The sequence below is a fragment of the Pristiophorus japonicus genome, chromosome 10 (genome assembly GCF_044704955.1).
Source record: "Pristiophorus japonicus isolate sPriJap1 chromosome 10, sPriJap1.hap1, whole genome shotgun sequence".
Taxonomy (NCBI): Eukaryota; Metazoa; Chordata; class Chondrichthyes; family Pristiophoridae; genus Pristiophorus; species Pristiophorus japonicus.
In genome coordinates, this window is record NC_091986.1 from 169,036,741 (window position 1) to 169,061,207 (window position 24,467).

At 46.9% G+C, this 24,467-nt stretch overlaps 1 protein-coding gene across 1 annotated transcript; it reads left to right on the plus strand.

The window, feature by feature from the left end:
* The first annotated feature begins 2,281 nt into the window (after positions 1-2,281).
* On the plus strand, positions 2,282-24,467 carry LOC139274642 (testis-expressed protein 26-like). The gene is made up of 7 exons (XM_070891321.1): positions 2,282-2,419; positions 4,096-4,100; positions 8,214-8,376; positions 9,949-10,105; positions 15,586-15,757; positions 18,293-18,456; positions 24,427-24,467. Exons 1-7 carry the CDS (start codon positions 2,282-2,284, stop codon positions 24,465-24,467), a joined length of 840 nt encoding a protein of 279 aa, XP_070747422.1.

The window sequence follows — 24,467 nt, forward strand, 5'->3', positions numbered from 1 at the left end:
AAAGATTGAGAAGAGGGTTGGGGCGATGTCGCAGTCCTGTTTGGATTGGGTCTGTGATGGATCCATTGGTAAGGATCACGGCCTGTATGTTGTCGGGAGCAGGCGGAGGATGGTGAAGAACTTTTGGGGGCATCCGAAACCGAGGAGGACGCTCCATAGACCCTCGCGGTTGACAGTGTCAAAGGCCTTTGTAAGGTTGAAGAAGGCCATGTATAAGGGCTGGCGCTGTTCTCTGCATTTTTCCTGTAGCTGTCGCGCTGCAAAAATCATGTCCGTTGTGCCCCGTAGGGGACGAAATCCGCACTGCGACTCCGGGAGGAGCTCCTCGGCCACAGGAAGAAAACAGTTAAGGAGGACTCTAGCGACAACTTTCCCAGTGGCTAATAGCAGGGAGATTCCTCTGCAGTTGCTGCAGTCAGATTTGTCCCCTTTTATAAAGGTGGTCATAATTACTATATCTCTGAGATCCCCCGGCACGCTCTCCTCCCTCCAGATGAGGGAGATGAGGTCATGTATTCGCACCAGCAGCGCGTCTCCACCATACTTCAATGCCTCAGCAGGGATTCCGTCCGCACCCGTAGCCTTGTTGTTTTTAAGCTGTCTTATGGCTTTTTCTACCTCATGCAGTGTTGGGGTCTCACTGAGGTGGAGGCGGGTAGCATGCTGCGGGATGGAGTCGAGAACACTCGAGTCAAAGGCAGAGTCTTGATTGAGGAGATCTTCGAAGTGCTCCTTCCAGCGGGCCCTGACTGCCTCAGTGTCCTTGATGAGTGTTTCCCCGTTCTTGGCCAGCAGTGGGGTGGGGCCTTGGGTGTTTGGCCCTTAGGTGGCTTTGACTGCGATGAAGAATCCTCACACATCATGGTTGTCAGCCAGCTGCTGTATCTCCTGTGCTTTCTCCATCCACCACCTGTTCTTTAGGCCCCGGGTTTTTTGTTGGACCTCAGCCTTGAGCTGTCTGTAATGCTGCTTTGCTGCTCCCGCGTTGGGTTGTTCTTTAAGGCTCAGAAATGCCCTGCGTTATGGTCTATTAGCTCTTGGATCTGCTGATCATTCTCATCAAACCAATCCTGGTGTTTCCTGGTTGAGTAACTGAGTGTCTCTTTGCAGGCACTGGTTATGGAGGCCTGGAGGGCAGACCAAGCGCTGTGGGCATTCTGCGTCTTGGGGTCGGCAAGGCACGCCAGGTTAGCTGTGAGGCGCTGGCTGTATAGGGCTCTCTTAGCTGGGTGCTTAAGTGCTACGGCATTGACATTTTTGCAGCACTGCTTCTGCTACTTCCTCCGCTTTGGGGCTATGTTGATGTCGATGATGGATCGGATTAGACGGATCGGATTTAGAATTCCAGGCCTCGGATCACCTACCACCAAGGGCGCTACCCAGCCCTGAGCCTGCGGCCAACCTCTCACTGTAGGCAACTAGGCCCATAAAGCAGTGCCTGGTCTGAGTCATCTTGGACCCCCTTGCCATTGGATCAAGACCTTGCTCAGCTCAGCCCATGTGGTAGCCGGTGTGCAACGACCACCCCACATTAAAAGGACTCACGCACAGGCATCTTCCACTCCATTAACATGAAGTTTGGGACCTGGAATGTCAGGACCCTCATGGACAACCCCAACAGTGACAGGCCTGAACGCCGCACTGCCATAGTTGCCCGGGAACCTAGACGCTTTGATATCGACATCGCCGCCCTAAGCAAGACCCGGTGGGCAGGGGAAAGCCAGCTCAAGGAACAAGGTGGAGGTTACACCTTCTTCTGGAAAGGAAAACCAGAGGAAGAACGCCACCTCCACGGAGTCGGCTTCGCCATCAAAAACGAGCTGGTTGACCGCCTCAAAGACTCCCCCTGCAGGGCTAACAATCACCTTATTACTCTTCGACTCATCCTATCCAGGAACCAGTGCGCCACGGTCATCAGTGCGTACGCCCCAACACTCGATGCAACTGATGAGGCCAAAGAGGGTTTTTACACCAACCTTGAAAAATCCCTGTCCTGTGTCCCCACGGGCGACAAACTGATCCTCCTCGGTGACTTCAACGCCAGGGTCGGCAAGAACACAGACCTCTGGGGGGGCGTGATTGACAGAGAGGGGGTAGGGAAAGCCAACTCCAGTAGTACCCTACTCCTCTAGAGCACGAACTTGTCATCACCAACACCTTTTTCCGCCAGAGGGACAAATACAAGGCATCGTGGCAACACCCTCGCTCCAAGCACTGGCACCTGCTCGACTATGTCATCGTCTGAGCCAGGGATCGCAAGGATGTGTGCATCACCCACGCCATGACAGGAGCTGACGACTGCTGGACGGACCACCGCCTAATCCGATTCATCATCGAGATCAACATGAAGATAATTAAGATACCTGCAAAAAAGAAAGCAATAGAGACCTCAAACCATGTACAGCTCATCCTTGCCCAGGTGAGTAAATATGATTTATAAAATAGAATTGCTTTTTGCTGTACAGTCAATCATCGTTGCAATCCTGCTATGCAAAAAAGATTTGAAAGTGAGCGGTGTTTCACAGATAGCAGCCATCAAATCCGATGACTCTGCCTCCACACTGTACAGGCGTCAAACTGTAAGTGTCCATTATGGCGAGTGATGTGCACATGCTCATTCTGAGCCAGAGGTGAGCCCCACACCATATTAGTACAGGCACTAAAAGATGTGTCCAGGGCTGACACCTGAATTAGGCATTAGTCCCTTTGGATATGCAAATAGGGCGCCCAATAATTGTTTGATGCCATCTTTGTAAAATTGGGCTGCCCTGAGCACAGCGAGCACCAACCGGACCAGCTGCATTTAGGAGAAGCAAGTCTACATGTGGCTAAACCAGCAGTCCTTAAAATGACTGTTGCAGCCTTCAACAAAATGTTTGTGAAGTAAACTTACCTGATTGTGGAGCCATGAGGAGCATGTTGCTGGTCACCATTTGCCCTCCGCCCCACCACACATCCCGATTGCTTCCCTCCCTCTCCCAATCATTGCCCCCCCTCCCTCTCTGGGCAGCCGCCCGCCTCCGTTTCCCAATCGCTGCTCCTTTCCTCTCCTGGTCACAGCTCCCTCTCGCTCGCAATCACTGTCTCCCTCCCTCTTCCGATCACTATCTTCCTCCCTATCCGGATCATTTCCTCCCTCCCTCTCCCGATCACTATCTCCCTCCCTCACCTGATCACTATCTACCTCCCTCTCCCGATCATTTCCTCCCTCCCTCTCCCAATCACTATCTCCCTCCCTCCCCCGATCACTATCTCCCTCCCTCTCCCACTCACTATCTCCCTCCCTCTCCCGATCACTATCTCCCTCCCTCTCCCGATAACTATCTCCTCTCTTTCCCGATCCCTTTCTCCCTCTCTCTCCCGATCACTATCTCCCTCCCTCCCCCGATCACTATCTCCCTCCCTCTCCCACTCACTTCCTCCCTCCCTCTCCCGATCACTATCTCCCTCCCTCTCCCAATAACTATCTACCTCTCTCTCCCGATCATTTCCTTCCTCCCTCTCCCGATCACTTCCTCTTTCCCTCTCCTGATCATTATCTCTCTCCCTCTCCCGATCACTATCTCCCTTCCTATCCCGATCATTTCCTCCCTCCCTCTTCTGATCAGTATCGGGCGGATTCTACAACAGGTGGCGATCCACTTTGCTAGGTTACTGCCCCAGTGATGAATTTGAAAATTACCATCTATGAGTCTCCTGGCCAAAGACCAAATCAGCACAAAGCCATCGGATAAAGTGGAGACAAGACTTTAGACTTAATTTAGAAGAGGCGGGAAGTTGAATGTATGAGATATTTTCTGCATTGGATAGTGAGTTTGCATTTCTGCATGTCATACTTGAACTGTTCACCTGTCTAGTGGACTATTAAAAGCCACTTCACAATTTAGGTTCCAATGATTCTGCTGCTATATACAACTATATTTCCAGGTCAGACGGGGAATTGAATCCCTTCCCACAGTCCCCACATTCCCACGTTTTCTCCATAATGAGGATGTCCTTGTGTCTCTCCAGGTTGGATGAACAGTTGAAGCCTCGTCCACACACAGAACACGTGTATGGTTTCTCTCCGTTATGAATGGTGCGATGTTTTTTCAGGCTGTGTAACTGGTTAAAGCTCTTTCCAGTTAGTGCACTGGAACACTCTCACTCGGGTGTGTGTGTCTTGGTGCTTTTCCCTACTGAATCGTGTTCATTCTGTTAGTTGGCGTTTGTTTCTGCTAATGTTAATAACTCTTCAACTAGGCTGGAGTTTAATATTTTGATATTTTAAATAACAGTGTCAATATTTGATGTCTCCAAGATAAGAGGAGACTAATTGATGTCCTGTTACTGACTGCTCCATTTTTGACCAGGGCGGAGGAGCGGTGAGAGATCGGGGCTCAGGAGAGGCGAGAGTTCGGGGCCCAGAAGAGGCGAAGACCCAGGGGTAGCACGGGCCAGCCCACACTGCGATCTGTAGATAGTAGGAGCTTGTGTGCGCACTAGGTCCGTGCAGCAGAGCTCCAGTCGTCTTAGTTAACCCTTGCCACTGGATCAAGACCTAGCTCTGTCAAGCCCGTGTGGTGGCTGGTGTGCAACGGCCACCCCACGTTAAAAGAATCCATGCACAGGCATCTTCCACCCTTCAATATGTAGTTCAGGACCTAGAATGTCAAGTCCCTCATTGAAACATTTGTGAACTCCTTCCTTTTTGGTGTGGAAGCGGTCATCCTCGATACGGGGGACTGCCTAAAACTAATACTATACTATACAACTATATTTATCCCTCAATCAACATAACAAAAACAGATTATCTGGTCATTATCACACTGCTATTTGTGGGAGTTTGCTGTGCGCAAGTTGGCTGCCACATTTCCCTACATTACAACAGTGACTATACTCCAAAAGTACTTGGCTGTAAAGCGCTTTGAGACGTCCAGTGGTCGTGAAAGGCGTATATAAATCCAAGTCTTTCTTTCATTATATATGCCTTATGCTATGTACTTTGTGCATTTTAACTTTATTGTGATTTTACAAATTTTCAAGCTTGTTATTCTTTAAAAAAAGAATGGTTGCTCCATCCATAAGAAGTTCAGTTCAAGTGGCAGAATACCACCCAGAATCTGTTGCTCATCTCGATGAGTGATTTTTGTAAGGTAGCAATCAATGGTCCTCTGGTTGGGGAATCAGTGACAGTGGTCACCAATTTATAATTGTCACAAAGTGTGAGACTACAGAATGTAGGATCTACTGGATGCACTGCAACAACTCACCAAATTTAATTCAACTGCAATTCCCTCCCCTGTGACCTCGACCACCAACAAGGACAAAAGCAGCAAAGTCATGGGAACACCATCATCTTCAAATTCACCTCCAAGTCACATGCTACCCTTACTTGGACTTGTGTCACCTTTCCATGAATGTTGCTGGATCAATATCCTGGAATTGGCCACCTAACAACATTGTGGAAGCATCATCACTTCAAGGACGGCAACGGTTCAAGGAAAAGGCCCACCACTACCTACTCCAGGCAACTAGTGATGGGCAATAAGTGCCGGCCTTGCCAGCATTGCCCACATCCTGAGAACAAATAGAAAAGGAGGGAGGTTAGGAGAAATATCCCTATGCAAAAGGTTTGCATGGGAATAGCTGAGGCAGGGATCAATGGGGGGGGGGGGGCGGTGGTGGGTTGAATTTGCCATTTTTTATAGCCCCATTAGCACCTCCGAGGGGCACTGATAGGGCACAATGAGGTTATTGCCTGGGGAAGTGGTCGATGGCAGCTCCGGGGAAATTGCCCCGGACGTTTGGGGGGCCTTGTGTTGTTAGCACCGTGTACAATGATTTGTGTCCCGGGATGGCGCACGCACAGCGATGCCATCACCACTGTGCGCAACAACCCTTCACCGCCCCGTGCCGACCCCTTTGCACCCCACGTGGGAAATTACCCGACGGGCGGCGAGGAAAGGGCCGGCCAATGTCACCGGCAGCTTTGCCCCAACAATGGTGGCCCTCGCCTTGACCGAGCCACCATCCTGCAGCCCGGCACTCCATTATGGGCGGTGGGCTGTTGGCCTGGCTGTGGGCACCCCTGGTGGCCTGGTGGTGGCCACCAAAGGGACTGCAGAGCTCACAGCGGTCCTTCCCTTCAATTGAAGGAGCAGTGCGTTCTGCCGCGCCAGCACTTCGCGGAGCATCCACGTAGCGCTGATGTTGCTGGCAGGGCGCTGGGCACCGGAGCGCGGCACTGGACTCAGCGCCCCGGGAGCGTCCCTCCACGGATGCAGAGCGCCTCTGATAGCACTCTGCCTCCATTGAGTGGGCGGGAGGACCAAATTCCGCACCGGGATCAGAACCTTCGGGCCGGGTGATAAATGTCCTGGCCCGGGAAGGTTACCATCTCCAAACTGGCCATGGGGAAACTTCATCCCCTGGATCTTTTAAGGGAAGAGTAGAAAAACTTGGAAACCAAGGATGATATAGGGCAATGGGGAAACAGCTGTGGACTGAGATCAGTTTTGGATTGCTCTAGCACAGACATATTTGGCTGAATAGCCTTCTGTTTTACTGTAAACTTTTCTGGCTCTATGTGTACAAAAATCTGCCCTGAACTCTGAGGTTCCTGCTGTTTCCCATGGAGCATTTCAATATTAATTTGATAGATATTTAATAAATATCATTGAGGATATTTCTTTATTTTTTTTGCAGCAAACTCCTGCGTTTTAAGTTGAAAAATATAATTCATTAACTGAGATTATCTATCATTTCTAGGGGCATTTTCAGCCTTTGATTCATACCAAACTACATTCATGCGTGACTTTCCTTATCGACCAGGTTCTGCGGCTGAACTCACACGGTGAGCGTGAATAAAAGTACCTCGGTATATTCACTTTGCCAGCTCCTCGGTATCTGCTACGTTTAGCTGAAGATTGAAACTGACAAAGAGCTGAGTGGTACAGTAAGTTAATACACTGACTTTCACTGAACCCTATTGATATTATTTAATCATATGAGTAGTGTGAAGGACTAGCTTGTTCATAAAACATTGCAATCAATACCTCCTATTGACAATTAATGGAACCAAATGAAGAAATTCAAGTGCCTTGTGAACATGAGCATATGTCGTGGAACATGAAAAAAAAGCCTTGGCAGTTCTGAAGGTTGGAGCTAAAATTAATGTAGATGTCCTTTTCCTAGCAATATCCCACAAACAACAATATCATGAATGACCAGTTAATCTGTTTTTTATGGTATTAACTGAGGGTGCAATTTTCCCAGAACACTGAGAACAATCCTTCCTGTTCTTCAAATAGTGTCACTATTTAACATCTGCCAGAACTACTGAAAAAGGCAGACAAGGTAGAGTTTAATGTTTCACCTGAAGGATACTCCCTCTAACAATGCAGCACTTCCTCAATATTGTATTGGTGTGTCATCTTAGATTATGAACTGAAACTCCTTTTATAGGGCTCAAAGCCACAACCTTCTGACGTAGAAGTGAGGGTGTACATCAACTGAATCAAGCTCACAGAGGCAGACACAGAATAGGCTGAAAATCAGAAAATAAAATGCTTTATTTTTATGTACCCTGTGATTTCCCCCAAATATTTTTCTAAAGTTTGTCTATGATATATAAGCCTCTACCATAATCCTATGTGTATGTCCCAATCTTTATTTCACTCTCTGTAAACTTTATAAAAAGTAAATGAGAGTCTGTGCATTTTACTTCCTGGTTTGCTGTCTATGAGAATTCTTCAATGTGATTGGCTCCTCAGCCTGCTTGATGACATCACTATTGCTGGATGCAAGAGATTTACTTGATTTGGCCCCAAATCCAAACTAAGGTCAGGAGAGCTAAATTCACGCCACACAGATTGCTAGATATTTGTGGGCAGCTTTCTTCGAGGTCAGGGGTGAGCGCCGTTGCTTCGCTACTAAGCACAAATTCCGGGCCAATATATTGGTCAAAAAGCATTCACAGAAATATTTTCTAGGTATCTGTGGAGATAAATGTCTGAGAACTTTTTTACCTATTCCATCATCAGTTTGAATTTTTTCTGTCTGTTCAACTACGGAAAGTCGCATACAACATACAAAGATTTTCAATTAAAATCCATCAGATGAAATAAATTAATTTAACTGTGATAGTGATTCTAATTTGGTGTGGAGATCCTACTGCAGTTCTTTAATGTGTTTTATTTATTTGTGCCTATTATCTGTTTGCCTTTCTGCAGTCCTAGATCGTCGAATGGATATACTTACCCATATCAGCTCCAGGAGCCGATTGGTGACAGCTCATACACAAAGGACTATCCCTGGAAATGTGTTCCCAACCAACAGCCAATGCAAAGTGGGGCATTGTGGGGATGCGGGAAGAATAATGTTGACCCATGCCAAGTAAGCAATATTGATAGATACTGCTTATAGGAAACCCTAGAGATAGATTAGGTTTTAATCATGTACAATAATATTTTGCATATAAACATAACCACATTATAATGGCCCCAAGTTTCCACATGATTTGCTCCTGATTTTTAGGAGCAACTGGCGGAGAACGGAATATCTTAGAAATCGGAATTCTCCACATTTATTTTTCTGCAGTTCTAGGGTGGTAGAACAGTTTCACTTTGGAACTGAATTTGTTTTTCAAAAGGGGGCGTGTCCGGCCACTGATGCCTGATTTGAAAGTTTCCACAGTGAAAACGTACTCCAAACTAACTTAGAATGGAGCAAGTGAAGATTTTTGTACGCTTGAAAAAACCTTGTCTACACTTTAAAAAATCAGGCGCAGGTTACAAATTAGGCGTCGGGAACGAGGTGGGGGTGGAGGGGGGGGAAGGGAAGTCATTAAATTCTACAATCAATCCTTAGTTATATTTATACAAATATTATACAAATAAATCCAACCTGAATAAAAATTTATAAGCAAAGAAAAGACTAAATAAATCATGTTCCTACCTGTGTGAAAGTGCTTCAGGCAGGCCTTTCAAGCAGCGGTGTGGCGTCGGTCTCGACGGCAGGGGCAGGCAGCAAGCAGCCTTGGTGCTGAGCTTCAGTGCTTGAGGCAGCGGTGTGGTGTCGGTCTCGACGGCAGGGGCAGGCAGCAAGCAGCCTTGGTGCTTGAGGCAGGCCTTCATTCCCCGCGAAGATGCATCACCCGGACGGACTCGAGGCCATTCGGCCATGGGATTGCAGCGGCGTCAGTGGCTGGTCGGGAGCAGCAGCAGCCTTCGAGCTGTGAGGGGGACTGACTGAGGGATTTGGACAGGGAGAGGCAGCCACATCGACATCTTTATATTTAAATTTGCATAATGGGTGCACCACATATTATGCAATGGTTTGCTTCCTCATGCAAGAAATTCTTTGTTCTTGGTGGACGTTGATCCATTGCAAAGTTGAATTGGCACTTTTATTTCTCCAAACACACATTCCTTAATTTGCAGGCACCGGTTCTGCAAGTTTAGCAGTGAAAAGCTGAACTCACTGATTTCAGCAGGTGATTTATTCAGCAGTGCTGCTAAAAGCACTCCCTCACACACAGAAATATCAAGAAAATTAAAATGCAAGCCTTTGCAGGGGTCCAAGAAACAAATCTTCACTTTTTCTGCAGCACTTTTAAAAATGGCCGAGTGCCAATGTTTACTTCAGACTGCGCGTGCGCGAACGCTCCAACGCGCACGCGCAGGGTTGCCGGCGCCAAGAAGCCTCATATAAATTGTAGCTGCCCCCTCCTACTTACAAAATCGGCGCGAGTGGTAGGCTCTTCCCCCTGTGCACCGCGCCAAGCAGACATCGAGCTCCAAGGAGCTCGAGAATACCGCATTTTTTTTTAGGCGCCGTTTTCGGCGCGAAAAACAGGCGCCCAGCTCTGAGGGGCGCCTTTTTCGCCACGTGTGGAAACTTGGGGCCAATATTACAACAATCCTATTGTTCTAGTTGTACCCTAATTTGTAAATTGTACCACTGCAGAGTTTGATGCTGTGGAACCTGCTCAAAAAAGACCGGGATATGTACGATAGAGTCCCAGCGTACTTCGTGAAATCAATGTCTTCTGAAGACATTGCCCAAGTAGAAGCATATCAATATAATACAGTATATCGGCAAGATTACCTGGGAATGCAACAAGGTAGGACTGCACTGAACATACATCCTTACATTACTGGAGCTTATAGAAGAAAGAAACCTGTCAGAGAACTGTACGACACAAAAAGCACTTCCCAATCCTGTAAGATGCACAATACTTTATTAGTGTTTGAATATGCTAAACATACCAGGTAATTTCAAAATGTTAATCATGTTAATGTTAAAGGCCACCGTCTCCTGATCTGCCATATTTCACACGACTGAGATAGAATTAAATGGAAATTGGGTCTTGAATATATGATTCTAATTGATGTGCAGTGAGAAAATCCACAAGAAACAGCAAATGAAGGCTTTTTTAAAAAGAAAACACTATGAAAGGTCGGGCCAAACAAGGAGGAGTGTATTTATAGATTGAACCCATTAATGACTGAAATGACACTGGGTGTGACCTATATTTTATTAATTTTCACAAATAGAACTAGCCACTCAGCCCTACATAGGAATTTATGGCCCTTCCATCGCAGCATCTAATTCCCTTCTGAATGATTTCAGAATTTTTAATGTTGATGAAGATTTCAGGGTTCCTGCTGGTGCTCACAAGGTGCAGGATACCGATGCTTGAGAGGTCTGCAGCTGCATACCCGGCTGCTGAAATTAAGACCTGCTGGCTGCTGCTGGAGAACCAGAAGGACCTGAGACTCGAAGAATGTGCTGGGAGGAAGGGGAGGAGACGATGGTTAATTCCTCACTGACCTGCTGCTTCCCGATATCTTCGGGGTATTCCCAGGATCCCTGAAAATCTTCCAGTCTTCAGAGGTCCCACTTTGCCAGTTTTTTGGGATGCCCCTCCCTCCGGGTGCCCCATTAACGTACTGAGGAAAGTCAGGCAAAGTCACTGGGAATGTTCCCTCCCACCTTATCTGTCAGGTTACACTGAGCCTGCATGAACTGCAGGCACGAGCCTAGTCCACACCGGTGTAATGAAACAGAGATGGGCCTCCACTTCCCTTTCCTCTTCCTTCCGTCTGGGAACTGAACATTCCCCAGGAGTAATGAAGAAGAAAATCTACCTTTTTGTATCCTACGGGGAAGACCATTCAGGGTGTTAATCATGTTTTGCGTGAAGATATGCTTCTGACATCAGTCTTTAATTTACCATTTACTATTTTGTACTTCGGTCTGGGTTTTGTTCTGCAGTCATGGTTTAATTTAAAACAGTAGTCTGGATTAAACTTTTTCTTATTCTGCTGAGTATGATATATCTGTATAAGCCTCTGGTCAGGTTGTACTTCGTGTACTGCATTTAGTTCTGGTCACCAAGACACAAGTGACACATCCCAGCCTTGTAGACAACACAGAGAGGAGCCACAAGGCTGATCCTTAGTGTTACAGAACTAATTTATGAGGAAAGACGATAAGAACTTACGCCGTGGGATTTTAGCATTCAAATGCTTAACACATGCTTCTGGAATTCCTCCCTCTGCTACTTTAGTGGAAGCAGATGAATAGAATGATGAATGGGATATTTGCAGCCTAGAAGAGAGAAAAGCCAAGCCAAACATTAATTATAATGGTATTGATGCAATGCAGAAATATTTGGAACGTTGTATTGCAGAGAGAGGTTGGAGGTTAGAGGTGAGAGAGGGATCACCTATCAGATGACAGGCTTTGTTTTCTATCCTATCCAGGACAGGATTTGGAAGCACTATTCAAGTCTTCGTTGGTCCTGGGATTTTATAGACTTATTTCCATGTTTGGTGCATATTTCTGAAGGCCCTTGACTGCCTCCCTCACAGGCCTCCCGAAATATGGGAGTTAAATTGGCGGCGGGCAGGAGGCCGGTGCGAACAGGGAAAAAAAAGGAAATTGTGCCTTTTTGGGGACAGCATTTGACAGGACTGTGTTGATTCTATCTGATGTTGTATCCCCAATGACTCTGTGCATAATATCTGCTCTGACACTGTTTATAGCATTCTCACTGACCCTATGCATGTCAGGCACAGTAAGTATACAACATACCCACTGATTTTGCGTAAACATTCTCTTTGACCCTATTTATAACATTTCTATTGACTCTGTCTATAATACCCTGTCTGAGGGAGTTGATAATAATTCCTCTAACCCTAACTAACCCTAAGTATACCACCCTGTAGACATTGTTTGTATTATCCTCTCTGACAGTACTTAGAACATCCAAAGTGACTGCTTAGAGATAACTGGGAAAACTGGCATGGATTTATTAAAGGCAATTCATGTTTGACAAATGTAATAGGTTTTTTTTGAAGCAATATCTGATTATATGGTTAAAAGAAATGTAATAGATGTAGGGTTGGGGTGTTTCTTAGGGCGTGCATGGGGTTAAAATAGGGGCAGAGTAGTTACCTCCTGTTCGCACCGGCCTGCTGCCCGCTGCCAATTTAACTCCCATGTTTCGGGAGGCCTGTGAGGGAGGCAGTCAAGGGCCTTCAGTAATATGCACCTAAGACGCAAATAAGACCCCGACGCAATTTTAATGCTCAGTTGTGTGACTCTCATGAGTGCTGCCGGACATCAGGATTGGGGCTAGAACTGACCAAAGAAGGTAATTTAAAACATTTCGGGGGCGAAATTCCCCAACACCCCGTTTGGGGATGGTTACCGAGTCAGGGCGGGACTTCCTGCGCCCGGCGCGGAAGTCGCGGCCACAAAATTGCAGTTACCGCCCCTCACAGGAAGTGGAGCGCAATGTCGCGTGCTCCACTTCCTGTTGGAGTGGGTTTGGAGATGCTACTCGGATACGTTTGGCAGCTTCTCCACGTAGCGCTGACGCGTTTCAATGCTCCGCCCCTTCCATTAAAGGGGAGGGCCGTTGTGCACGCTGCTGGGCCTCTGATGGCCACCAGGGCAGCATTGTGCCGAGGCCACAGCCCGACACCCAAACAGTGTGTGGGGCTGCAAGATGGCGGCCCGAACCACACCACGGTGCCTCAAGATGGGCCGACCAGTGAGTCGGCCAAAACTGGTGCTGCACTCCCCACCTCCCCTTTAACTTCCGTGAGAGAATGTTGGCCCAGTTTGCGACCCACGAGGCTGGCGCTGACATCGCTTGCGGCAGCATCGCAGGGCACTGGCCAATTTTCGCCGCGGGGCGGAAAGGGATTGCAATGGGGCACCAAGGGTTGCTGTGCTTGGCAATGCTTTCATCGGCGGTTGTGCACCAGCCCGGTGGTCTACTAGCGGGGTACAGCGCTACTGTGTCAGTGCCTCTACTAACTCCTGCACAATTTCGCAGGAGCCGATAGCATTTCCCCCACCCTCACCCAGGTGAAAACAGGTTTATGCCCCATAAGCATCCCCTGGAGGTGCGAACGGGAGGTGCACAACAGGAGAATTTCGGCCCCTTATTTTTTAGGGTAAACTATGGGCCTCCCTTGCCCTGGTCTTTCTCCCCTTCCCTGATCGTGGACTCCCCCAACCCACTCACTTGACTGCTGGGGAATGTTCCCTCGGATCCCCAAGGATGGCCTCCTGTTGCTAGGCAACTGGGATTTGGGCAGGAGCGTCACTTCAAATGTGGAAATGAAGCCTAGGAGTTAAAATGGCCTGGGCCTCACGACAGTGCGGCCAAGCGAGCTTGGCGTATGCCCACTCCCACTCATGCCCCGTTAAATTGGGGCTTGCGAAGCCTTGGTGGCTCCACACACATTCCACATCCATCATAAAGGTTCCCTTCACTGCCAAACTGATTAACTTAAAAATATAGATAAAGTTAGCCTGAATTCTTGCTTGCACCAAACTCTCACTAAAATTAAACTTCACTTATTCACTTCACCCAAGTATTAGTTATAGAAAAATGTTGCTCAATTAGCAGTCTGGTCCTGCAGATTCAGACCAAAGGTTCCTTCAGTGCCGATTTCTAAATTGGGCAAAGCTTTCTTTCCTTAAATCTCACACCTTTCTCTTTCATCAAAAAGTAAAAGCAGGTATTTATTAGTGGGTGGAGTGGGTGCAAGATCATCAATTATTTGGGGCTGTAGCAAAGATAGAAACATGTCACTGGCCTGAAAGGGTGGTAGAGGCAGAAACCCTCACCACATTTAAAAAGTACTTGGACGTGCAGTTGGAGTGCTGTAACTTGCAGGGCTACGGCCGAGAGCTGGAAAATGGGATTAAGCTGGATAGCCTCTTGTTGGCCGGCACAGATACAATGGGCCGAAATGGCCTCCTTCCATGCTGTAACTTTCTATGACTCTATGGGGCTGAAATTGCGGCCGGAGGGCAATTGCCTTCGACCTGAAACATTTCTATGAAATTACCTGGTGGTCCGGGAGGAGCGTGGGATTTTGGTGGGGAGGCCTTCTCTTCCCATGCTGTGAAGCGTGCTCCCGTACTCCTGAAGAAGGTGCAATCAAGTGTGACTGCTCAACCAATCAAGTACAGTATTTCACAGTTTTCTCATTAATAGCAATGAGAACTCCGTATCTATGTTCTCATTGCTATTAATGAGAAAAAAAACAACACATTAAACACATATAATAAAAAATAAAAAACACACCTCACTTAATTAAAGTTAATTGAAATTAAAGTTAATAAATATCTTGGAGAAATTTTTTTTCCTGAGTTTTTAAAACGTTTTTTTAATTATAGTTAAAAATAAATGTAATGTGGTGGGCAGAGTTTTTACAAATAATATGTGCCTTTTTAATTTAATTAAATTATATTTTTGTATGTTTTTAAACTCTTACGCTTGTAAAAGTATGCTATGTGCCTGCTTTTATCAGGCACAAGAGTTTTGAGGACATTTGCTGGGTAAGATATGGGTAAATACCGCAATCTTTCCCTTGCAAATGTCCTCGCTCCCGATATACGGAAGATCTGTCGAGCTCCACCTTGACAGCTCAGAAAAGCCGGTTTTCAGCACATGCGCATCGTGCGCTGAAAACCGTATTTTGCAATGCCTTCCCGGGTCCGTACACACTCCGATCGGACCAAGGACGGCCGGGATTTCAGCGCCAATGTCCTCACCTTCCGCTCAGTGACTCCTTCTGCAAATTATTCAAATAAGTGCTGGGAGAAAACTCAACATTTATCTTAACTCCTGTCCAACTCATGAAGATGCCTTGAAATTTTTTTTTAAAAAACAAGCTTTTTCACTACCCATTAAAGGGCAGGAAGGAGATCAAAATATTATGATTCAGCCATTACACTGTGAGAGGACTGGAGGTTGTAATTACTGAGGGTGTGGAATCTGAAGCAAGTTGAATGTATTGTGGCATCAGCAGCAAAAGAGCAGATTCAGACTGTGGTTCAAATATTTAGGAAAGCAGTAATCTACAGCAGCATTTCCACAGCAAAGCTGATATTATGGTCAGAAGGTAGTTGACGTCCATGTGAACAGGTGCTCATAGGTTAGTAAGGATAATGAGGAGGAGTTTTGAAGGGGAATGTAGAAAATTCTAAACCATACACAGAGATAAGGAAGAAATGATAAGTGAATAACTGCAGTGCTTTTCCATTTCAAGTGATTGGAGGTTTTTTCCCCAGAGTTCCAGATGAAATGTCCCCCCTGTCTGCCCAATATTGGCAGAACGGAGCCATGTTATCCCCTCACAGATAACCAATATCACTATCGAAAACCAAATCAAAAACCTGAGCTCGCGATATGCACCTCTCGATATGGCAGCAATAAACACTGGAAAACTGCTGCAAAAGGAATAGAATGACTAACCACTCCATTGATAGTGTCACTGCATTTACATTATCAGCATGGTCTAGGAGGATAGCAGACATGAAGCTTACTTTACTTTTTTTTGGTTCTCAACTGTTTCATCATTCTGTCGACCATCGATCTTTTTAAAAAGTGTGAGGCTGAAGGTTGCCTGGAAATCATTGTTTAAAGCTAGGAATACAACAGGACAAAACCCTCAGGTATTAACCATGACTTAGCGGTAGCACTCCTGCCTCTAAGTCAGATTAACATGGAAACATAGGGCCCAAGTTTCGGGCCGCGCCTAAAACGACGCAGCCCGGATCTGGACGCCCGTTTTTCGTGCCAGAAAGTGCGCCGAAAAAAAACTTACCTATTCTCCAGCTCCCTGCAGGCCCTCTGCAGCACGAGCTGTAGCGGGCGAAGCCAAGTCCCTGCGCTAAAAACAGTGCCGGGACCTCTGCACATGCGTGCTACAGTGGGCACGCATGTGCAGTAGTTCCAGGCGCCCAAAACTGTGGGAGGGGTCCAAAGCACGCAGCCCCTAGCCCTGGCCGAATGGCCTCACTGGGGCTGCGTGAATAAGGCTCCTCCCACCCTACTGGACTGGATCCGACCCCCGCTCTCCCCCCCGCCCCCCCCCCCCCGGACCTCCGCGTCTCTCTACCCCCCCCCCGGACCTCTGCGACTCTCCCCCCCCCCCCCGCGACTCTCCCCCCCCCCCCGGACTTCCGTGACTCTCCCCCCTCCCCCGGACCTCCGCGACTCTCGGTCCCCCCCCCGGACCTCCGCGACCCCCCCCGAGACCCGACGCCACCTACCTGTAAATCCAGCCTGAGGTCTTGGGCCCGGCCGTTCAGCCTCCTTCTCTCCCTTCCCTCCCCCCCTCTCTCCTTCCCTCCCCCCCTCTCTCCTTCCCTCCCCCCTCTCCTTCCCTCCCTTCACCTCTCTCCTTCCCTACCCCCTCTCTCCTTCCCTACCCCCCTCTCCTTCCCTCCCCCCACCCCTCTCCTTCCCTTCCCTCCCTCCTCTCCTTCCCTCCCCTCCCTCCTCTCTCCTTCCCTCCCCTCCCTCCTCTCTCTTTCCCTCCCCTTCCTCCTCTCCTTCCCTCCCTCCCTCCGCTCTCTCTCCCTCCCTCCCTCCTCTCGCTCCCTCCCTCCTTCCTCTCTCCCTCCTCTCTCCTTCGCTCCCTCCCTCCTCTCTCCTTCCCTCCTATCCTTCCTCCCCTCCCTCCCTCCCTCCCCTCTCTCCTTCCCTCCTTCCCTCCTCTCTCCTTCCCTCCCTCCCTCCTCTCTCCCTTCTTCCCCTCTCCCCCCCTTCTCCCCCTCTCCCCCCTTCTCCTCGCCCCTCCTTCTCCTCGCCCCTCCTCTCCTCCTCCCACCCCTCCTCCTCCCCCTCCTCCTCCCACCCCTCCTCATCCCCCTCCTCCTCCTCCCCCTCCTCCTCCCCCCACCCTCCCTCTACCCCCACCCCACCCCACCCCCTCTATCCTCACCCCCACCCCATGTACCCCCCTCTACCCCCACCCCACCCCTCTCTACCCCCATCTCACCCCCCTCTACCTCCACCTCCACAACCCCACCCCCCTTCTCCCCCTCCCCCTCCCCTTCTCCCCCTCCCCTCGCTGTTAGAATCACAGACACTGACAGACAAAGAGTGAGAGACACACACACAGACAGAGAGATAGAGACACTGACAGAGACACACTGGGGGGGGCATCCCAGCACGCTGTTGGAGGACTCCCGGTGCTGCAGTCGGTAAGTAGAAAATGTTTTATTTATTGACAGCGGAAGGAGCGTGTGGCAAACCAGACTCCCCACCCACCCTTTCCTTTAACCGCTGTCTGCCCCACCTGTTACAGAGACTGTAATTCCCACATTGGACTGTACAGTCCCGTGAGAACTTACTTTTAGAGTGGAAGCAAGTCTTTCTCGATTTCGAGGGACTGCCTATGATAATGAGTCAGATGGTCGTGAGTTCAAATTCCATTTCAGAGACTTGAGGCCAAAATCTACGCTGACACTCCCGTGCAGTACTGAGGGAGTGCTGTACTGTCAGTGGTGCTGGCTTTCAGATAAGATGTTAAACCGAGGCCCGGTCTGTCCTATCGGGTGGATGTAAAAGATCCCATGGCACTATTTCAAAGAAGAGCAGTGGAACCTTGCTCTGCACAAATTAGCTGCCGCGTTTCCTACATTACAACAGTGACTACACTTCAAAAGTACTTTATTGATTGTAAAGTGCTTTGGGACGCTCTGAGGTTGTGAAAGGTGCTATATAAATGCAAGTTTTTCTTTTGTTTTATTTACCAGAGCCAACACAGCTATCATTTGGGGCTTTCCCAAGTATCATTCCATGTAACCTGCTGCCCTCCATTTAGGTTCAAAGTAATACGACTACTTTTTTCTTAAATTCTTATGAAGCAGATGTTTCAGTAACAGATATTCTTATGTGGGTTCCTTGAATATGGACAAGAGTATATTAATTCCATGATTTTCCACGACCAAAATCTAGTTTAAATTCTTCTATTTTGGTGTTACTTACAGTGCCCAGGGCGATACAAGCACACATCCAAAAGCAGGAGAACAGGAAACATGTCACCACATATGAGAGAGATTATGGAAGAATTAATATGAATTTTGCCAAAATATTAAACTCTTTAGAACCTAAAGCCTTCAAAAGCTACCTGGAGTCACTTTCACTTAGAGGTATGACTCCATTACTCTCTGCATGAAAACTATACCAAATGTTATTTCTGTCAAGTGGTAGCTGTGAATACTGAACAAAACAAAAAATATACCTCAACAATGACTGTATCTGATAACCTCAAGTACTATATCAATCATTAGCTGTCATCATCATCATAGGCAGTCCCTCAAAATCGAGGAAGACTTGCTTCCACTCTAAAAGTGAGTTCTCAGGTAACTGTACAGTCCAATGTGGGAATTACAGTCTTTGTCACAGGTAGGGCAGACAGTGGTTGAAGGAAAGGGTGGGTGGGGAGTCTGGTTTGCCGCACGCTCCTTCCGCTGTCTGCACTTGGTTTCTGCATGCTCTCTGCGACCAACGTCACTAGCTGTACTGTATCAATCACTAGCTGTACTGTATCAGTCACTAGCTGTACTGTATAAATCACTAGCTGTACTGTATCAGTCACTAGCTGTACTGTATCAGTCAAGCTGCACTGTATCAATCACTAGCTGTACTGTATCAGTCACTAGCTGTACTGTATCAATCACTAGCTGTAGGGTCTACAGCCTACAGTTGGACAACTTGTGGCCTCAGTAAGCACAAATGACCAACATTCTCACTGTTTTCTTTAACTAAAATTATCTTCCGAAAACCCTACTTTAGACAAACCAAAAGCAGAAGGCAACTAATTGTAAAAAACTTGCGTCCAGTGGGAGTAGGTGTCCCATTAAACCCTCACGCCATATAGGACTAATCACCCTATTAGCTGGTATAAAGATAGTTACAGCCATGGCGGAGTGTTCATGTTGTGGCCTGTCAGACTGTTAATCAGCCTGCAAATCCTTCCACTACTTTACACTCTTCTGCAAAGCGAGAAGAGTGTGAAGATATAAAAACAACCACTTGAGCTCTAACAAGTGTTCAGTGTTATCAGTTGATAGCTCATTCTGGATTGGTGTTGAAACCCTGCCGCCATCTGATAAGTGGAAGTTATGTATCGAACTAATCCAATACCGGCTGGTAATTCATTATTTTCTCAATGTGTACTCTCTTGATTAAAATAAACCTAATTTGTAATAAAAGAACCTTCTTTACTGAGGAAACTTGCTGTGAAAATTGGTGGAAATTTGTGTGCCATTTTTTAAGCCTTTTATTCTTTTGTGTGTGAGGACACACACAAACTTTTTCTGCAGCTTAGAGAATTCAGACAGCATCCTCCCAGGCCTCTGCTAATACCTTTGAGCTGGCTACTACGAATTGCATGACAGTAATCCAAAAATGGCTTTCCCTCTCCATTTTTTCTTTAGACAGATTTCTGGCATCTACTCACAACTGACTATGAACCATAGCTCAAATTAGAAGTTCAGTGGAGTTAATAATTGAACTTGTGTGAACCCCCACATGGGGCTGCACATTTCAATGTGCTTGTAATGAATGTAATGACTCAAGGCACCCGAATAGGGACCCATGAAGACACACTTCGAATGTTTCAGCCTGAGTCCCACTTTGTCCAGACAATGTAGGACTTCTTCAAGATTGTTCACATGTTCAGTAGTGTCACGACCTGTGGCCAGAATATCATCTTGAAACATGACAGTTCTAGGAACGGACTTCCTCTGCAATCTGGCTGCAACCGAATGAATTCCAAAAGGATACCTGTTGTAGACAAACAGTCCTTTATGGGTGTTGATGCAGGTGCGTTTCTTTGAAGTGTTGACAAGCTCTTGTGTCATATAGGCCGACATCAGATCCAGTTTAGTGAACGACGTTCTACCAGCTAGCATGGCGAACAGGTCATCAGGCTTCGGTAACGGGTACTGATCCTGTTTCGAAAATCGGTTAATCGTAACCTTGTAGTCTCCACAAATCCTGACAGTGCCATCATTCTCCAACACAGGAACAATAGGACTGGCCCCTACTCATTAAACTCGACCGGTGATATGACCCCTTCACGTTGGAGTCTGTCAACCTCAACTTCAACCTTCTCCCTCAGCATGTAGGGAACAGACCAAGCTTTATGATAGACAGGCCTTGCATCAGAATCCAGGTGAATCTGCACCTTGGCTCCAGTAAAATTACCAATGCCCGGTTCAAACAAAGAAGGAAACTTCTTCAACACTTGAGCACACTGACGATCATCCATCGATGACATCGCTTTGATATCATTCCAATTCCACATGATTTTCTCGAGCCAATTCCTGCTGAACAGCGATGGACCATTACCTGGGACAATCATAATGGTAGATCATGAAGCACACCATCATGAAACCTTGACTACTGCACTGCCAATCACCGGTATGAGTGCTTTGTGTAACTTGGCATTGACTGGACTCAGCTTAGGCTTTGCAGTCTCAGTGTCCCACAGCTTGTCGAATGTCCTTTGGCTCATTATCGACTGACTCGCAACTGTGTCCAGCTCCATTTATACAGGCACACCATTCAACTTCACATTCACGATTATTGGCTGGCTCCTTCCCAAGAATGAATACAGGTCATACACTTCCTCCTCGGGTTGTGTATCCAGGCCAGCACTGGACTGGTCATCATCAGCAATGTGATGAGTGGCAGCACGCTTGCTCAGTTGTGGGCACATTCTCTGAAGGTGCCCCACTTTCGAACAACCATTATAGGAGTACTGTTGAAACTGACACTGAAGAGGCTGATGATTGCCCCCACAACGTCAACAAGGTGAAATCTGATTCGTAACAGTTGGCGGACTTTTAGCAGCTACAGGTTTCGCATAAGCAGTCGAGTAGGCCCTGCCATAAGCAGCTCTGCCAAACAATGACACAATCTTGTTTACAGTACTTGCCGTGAAGCTCCGACTCATAGAAACATAGAAACATAGAAAGTAGGTGCAGGAGTAGGCCATTCGGCCCTTCGAGCCTGCACCACCATTCAATATGATCATGGCTGATCATGCAACTTCAGTACCCCCATTCCTGCAGCCTCCTAGCATCCTCATCATAGCTCGCACTGCCAACCAGCTTAGTGTCATCTAAAAACTTGGAGATATTACATTGAATTCCTTTGTCTAAATCATTAATGTACAATGTAAACAGCTGGGGATCCAGCACTGAACCCTGCGACACCCCACTAGTCACTGCCTGCCATTCTGAAAAGGACCCATTTATTCCCACTCTTTGCTTCCTGTCTGCCAACCAGTTCTCTATCCACGTCAATACATTACCCCCAATACCATGTGCCTTAATTTTGCACATTAATCTCTGATGTGGGATTTGTCAAAAGTCTTTTGAAAGTCCAAATACACCACATCCACTGGTTCTCCCTTATCCGCTCTACTAGTTACACCCTCAAAAAACTCTAGAAAATTTGTCAAGCATGATTTCCCTTTCATAAATATCACATGGATGAACTACAACAATTGTACATCCCTGTAAGAATAAAAAAGGGAAGGTGGCTCAACCATGGCTAACAAGGGAAATTAGAGAAAGCGTTAAATCCAAGGAAGAGGCATATAAATTGGCCAGAAAAAGCAGCAAACCGGAAGACTGGGAGAAATTTAGAATTCAGCAGAGGAGGACTAAGGGTTTAATTAGGAGGGGGAAAATAGAGTATGAGAGTAAGCTTGCAGGGAACATAAAAACTGACTGCAAAAGCTTCTACGGGTATGTGAAGAGAAAAAGATTAGTAAAGACTAATGTAGGTCCCTTGCAGTCAGAATCAGGAAATTCATAATGGGGAACAAGGAAATGGCAGACCAATTGAACAAATACTTTGGTTCTGTCTTCACTAAGGAAGACACGAATAACCTCCCGAAAATACTAGGGGACCGAGGGTCTCGCGAGAAGGGGGAACTAAGGGAAATCCTTATTAGTCAGAAAATGGTGTTGGGGAAATTGAAGGGACTGAAGGCTGATAAATCCCCAGGGCCTGATAGTCTGCATCCCAGAGTACTTAAGAAAGTGGCCCTAGAATGATGATGGGGAAGTCCAGAACCAGGGGACACAGTCTTAGGATAAGGGGTAAGCCATTTAAGAATGAGATGAGGAGAAACTTCTTCACTCAGAGAGTTGTTAACCTGTGAAATTCCCTACTGCAGAGAGTTGTTGATGCTAGTTCATTGGATATATTCAAGAAGGAGTTAGATATGGCCCTTACGGCTAAAGGGATCAAGGGGTATGGAGAGAAAGCAGGAAAGGGGTACTGAGGGAATGATCAGCCATGATCTTATTGAATGGTGCTGCAGGCCCGAAGGGCCGAATGGCTTACTCCTACACCTATTTTCTATGTTTCTAGAAATAGTAGATGCATTGGTGGTATCTGTCTCAAATTATCATCAGTCGTCATGCATGCCTGGGCAGTCGCAATGGCCTTGCTCAAATCCAGCTTCTCTTTGGCCAATAACTTCCGAAGAATCACATTGTGGTTGATGCCTATCACGAAGAAATCTCGCAGGATGTCTTCCAACACGTTCCCGAACTTACACGGCTCAGCAAGACGTTGCAGGTCCGCAACGAATCCCGTCACATCCTGGCCCTCAGCACGAACATGTATGTAGAGATGATGATCCCTTCTTTTGGCTTAAGATGGTCATGCACCAAAGCACACAAATCCCCATATTCTTTGTCTGTTGGACGTAAAGGCGAGAGAAGATTCTTCACGAGGCCATAAATTTTTGGACCACAAACAGTGAGGAAAACCGCCCTGCGCCGAATTGCGTCAGCCTCTCCCTCCATTTTGTTGGCCACAAAATACCGATCAGGCGGTCGATAAAATCCGCCCAATCCTCGCCATCCGCGAATCTCTCCAGAATTCCAATAGTGCCCATTGTACATGTGAAGGTTCTTAAGCTACCTCGTCGCCAAATGTAATGAATGTAATGACTCAAAAGACTTGTTACTGTAATCTGCCTCAGGTGTAAACCTGATCCAACTTTACTCGCGCCCAAAGTAACCCGCGTGTCATGTTTATACCAGTGACCGCGCGCGCGTACAGCCCGATGACCTCCGACAGTGGTGCCCCCTGGTGTCTGGTGACCCCAAGCATAAATACATAACAGTGCTATCGCACTGTCTACCTCTGATACCAACCTTGAATACTTTAGTCTCCATTATTTTGTTCGTCCCAATTTTCTTCCTTTCTGTTTTTTGAAGATGATGGATCAATCTTCATCTGTGAACCCATACACTGAATATTTGGGGAGAGCTTATTTAACTATGGGGTCACCACAGCTGAACCTGATCCTATCTTCGCCCAACATCATTGCATGTATAATTCCAGCAGGGTCTGCTGGTTGACAATTGGGAATGGGAACCCTGGACAATATTTTCTCCTTCGTAAACTAGAGTACGATGAGGCCAATAACAGTGACCCCACTGCCACCTTCGCTGACATCAGATAACTCAGAACAGATTGGGGATCAAACCTGGGGCCTTCCTGGCGCTTATGGTTCAGTACTATGTCACATAGTACTTCTACCGACTGAGCTCTCGGAGACGACTGCTGTCATTATTTTTCATTAGATTAATTAACTAAATTATTACCATACATTATCAAGCATTGTTCAGTTATTCTAAATTACTAATTTAAAAAACAGACCAAAACTACGTGGTGTAATTTAGTTTCATCGTTCAAGAGTATGTTTTATCGAGGGCCACAATCCTGAGCAGTGACTTCTTCAAGAGCTACTCTCTCAGATCTACCACCAAATGAGATTTTTTGTGTGTGCTGACTCTTGCATTCACATCTAACTCCAGCAATAAAACAGAGCTGGCATATTGTGAACTGAGGCCCAGAGACTCATGAACAAACAGGTCATTGCTGAGGGGGAAGTGGGTTTCATATCACTCTTGAGCTGTATTATGACTACCACTGTCCTCGGGTGATAAGTATATTTGAGAAACTAGGCTGAAACTGCCAGGAAGAATTCAAGCAAAATGCAGCCATAATGTAGAAACACAAATTAATTAGCAGTAATTTTTTAAGCAAATAAATTACAATGTTTTTTTGTGTTTTATTTGCAGACCAGGACGTGTTGTTGCAATTTTTAGATACTATGATGTGA

Coding starts and splice junctions, on each gene's coding strand:
- LOC139274642 (XM_070891321.1), top strand. CDS start 2,282: ATGACAGGAGCTGACGACTGCTGGACGGACCACCGCCTAATCCGATTC. Junction 8,377..9,948: donor ATAATGTTGACCCATGCCAA/GTAAGCAATATT, acceptor GTACCACTGCAG/AGTTTGATGCTGTGGAACCT. Junction 18,457..24,426: donor GGAGTCACTTTCACTTAGAG/GTATGACTCCAT, acceptor TTTTATTTGCAG/ACCAGGACGTGTTGTTGCAA.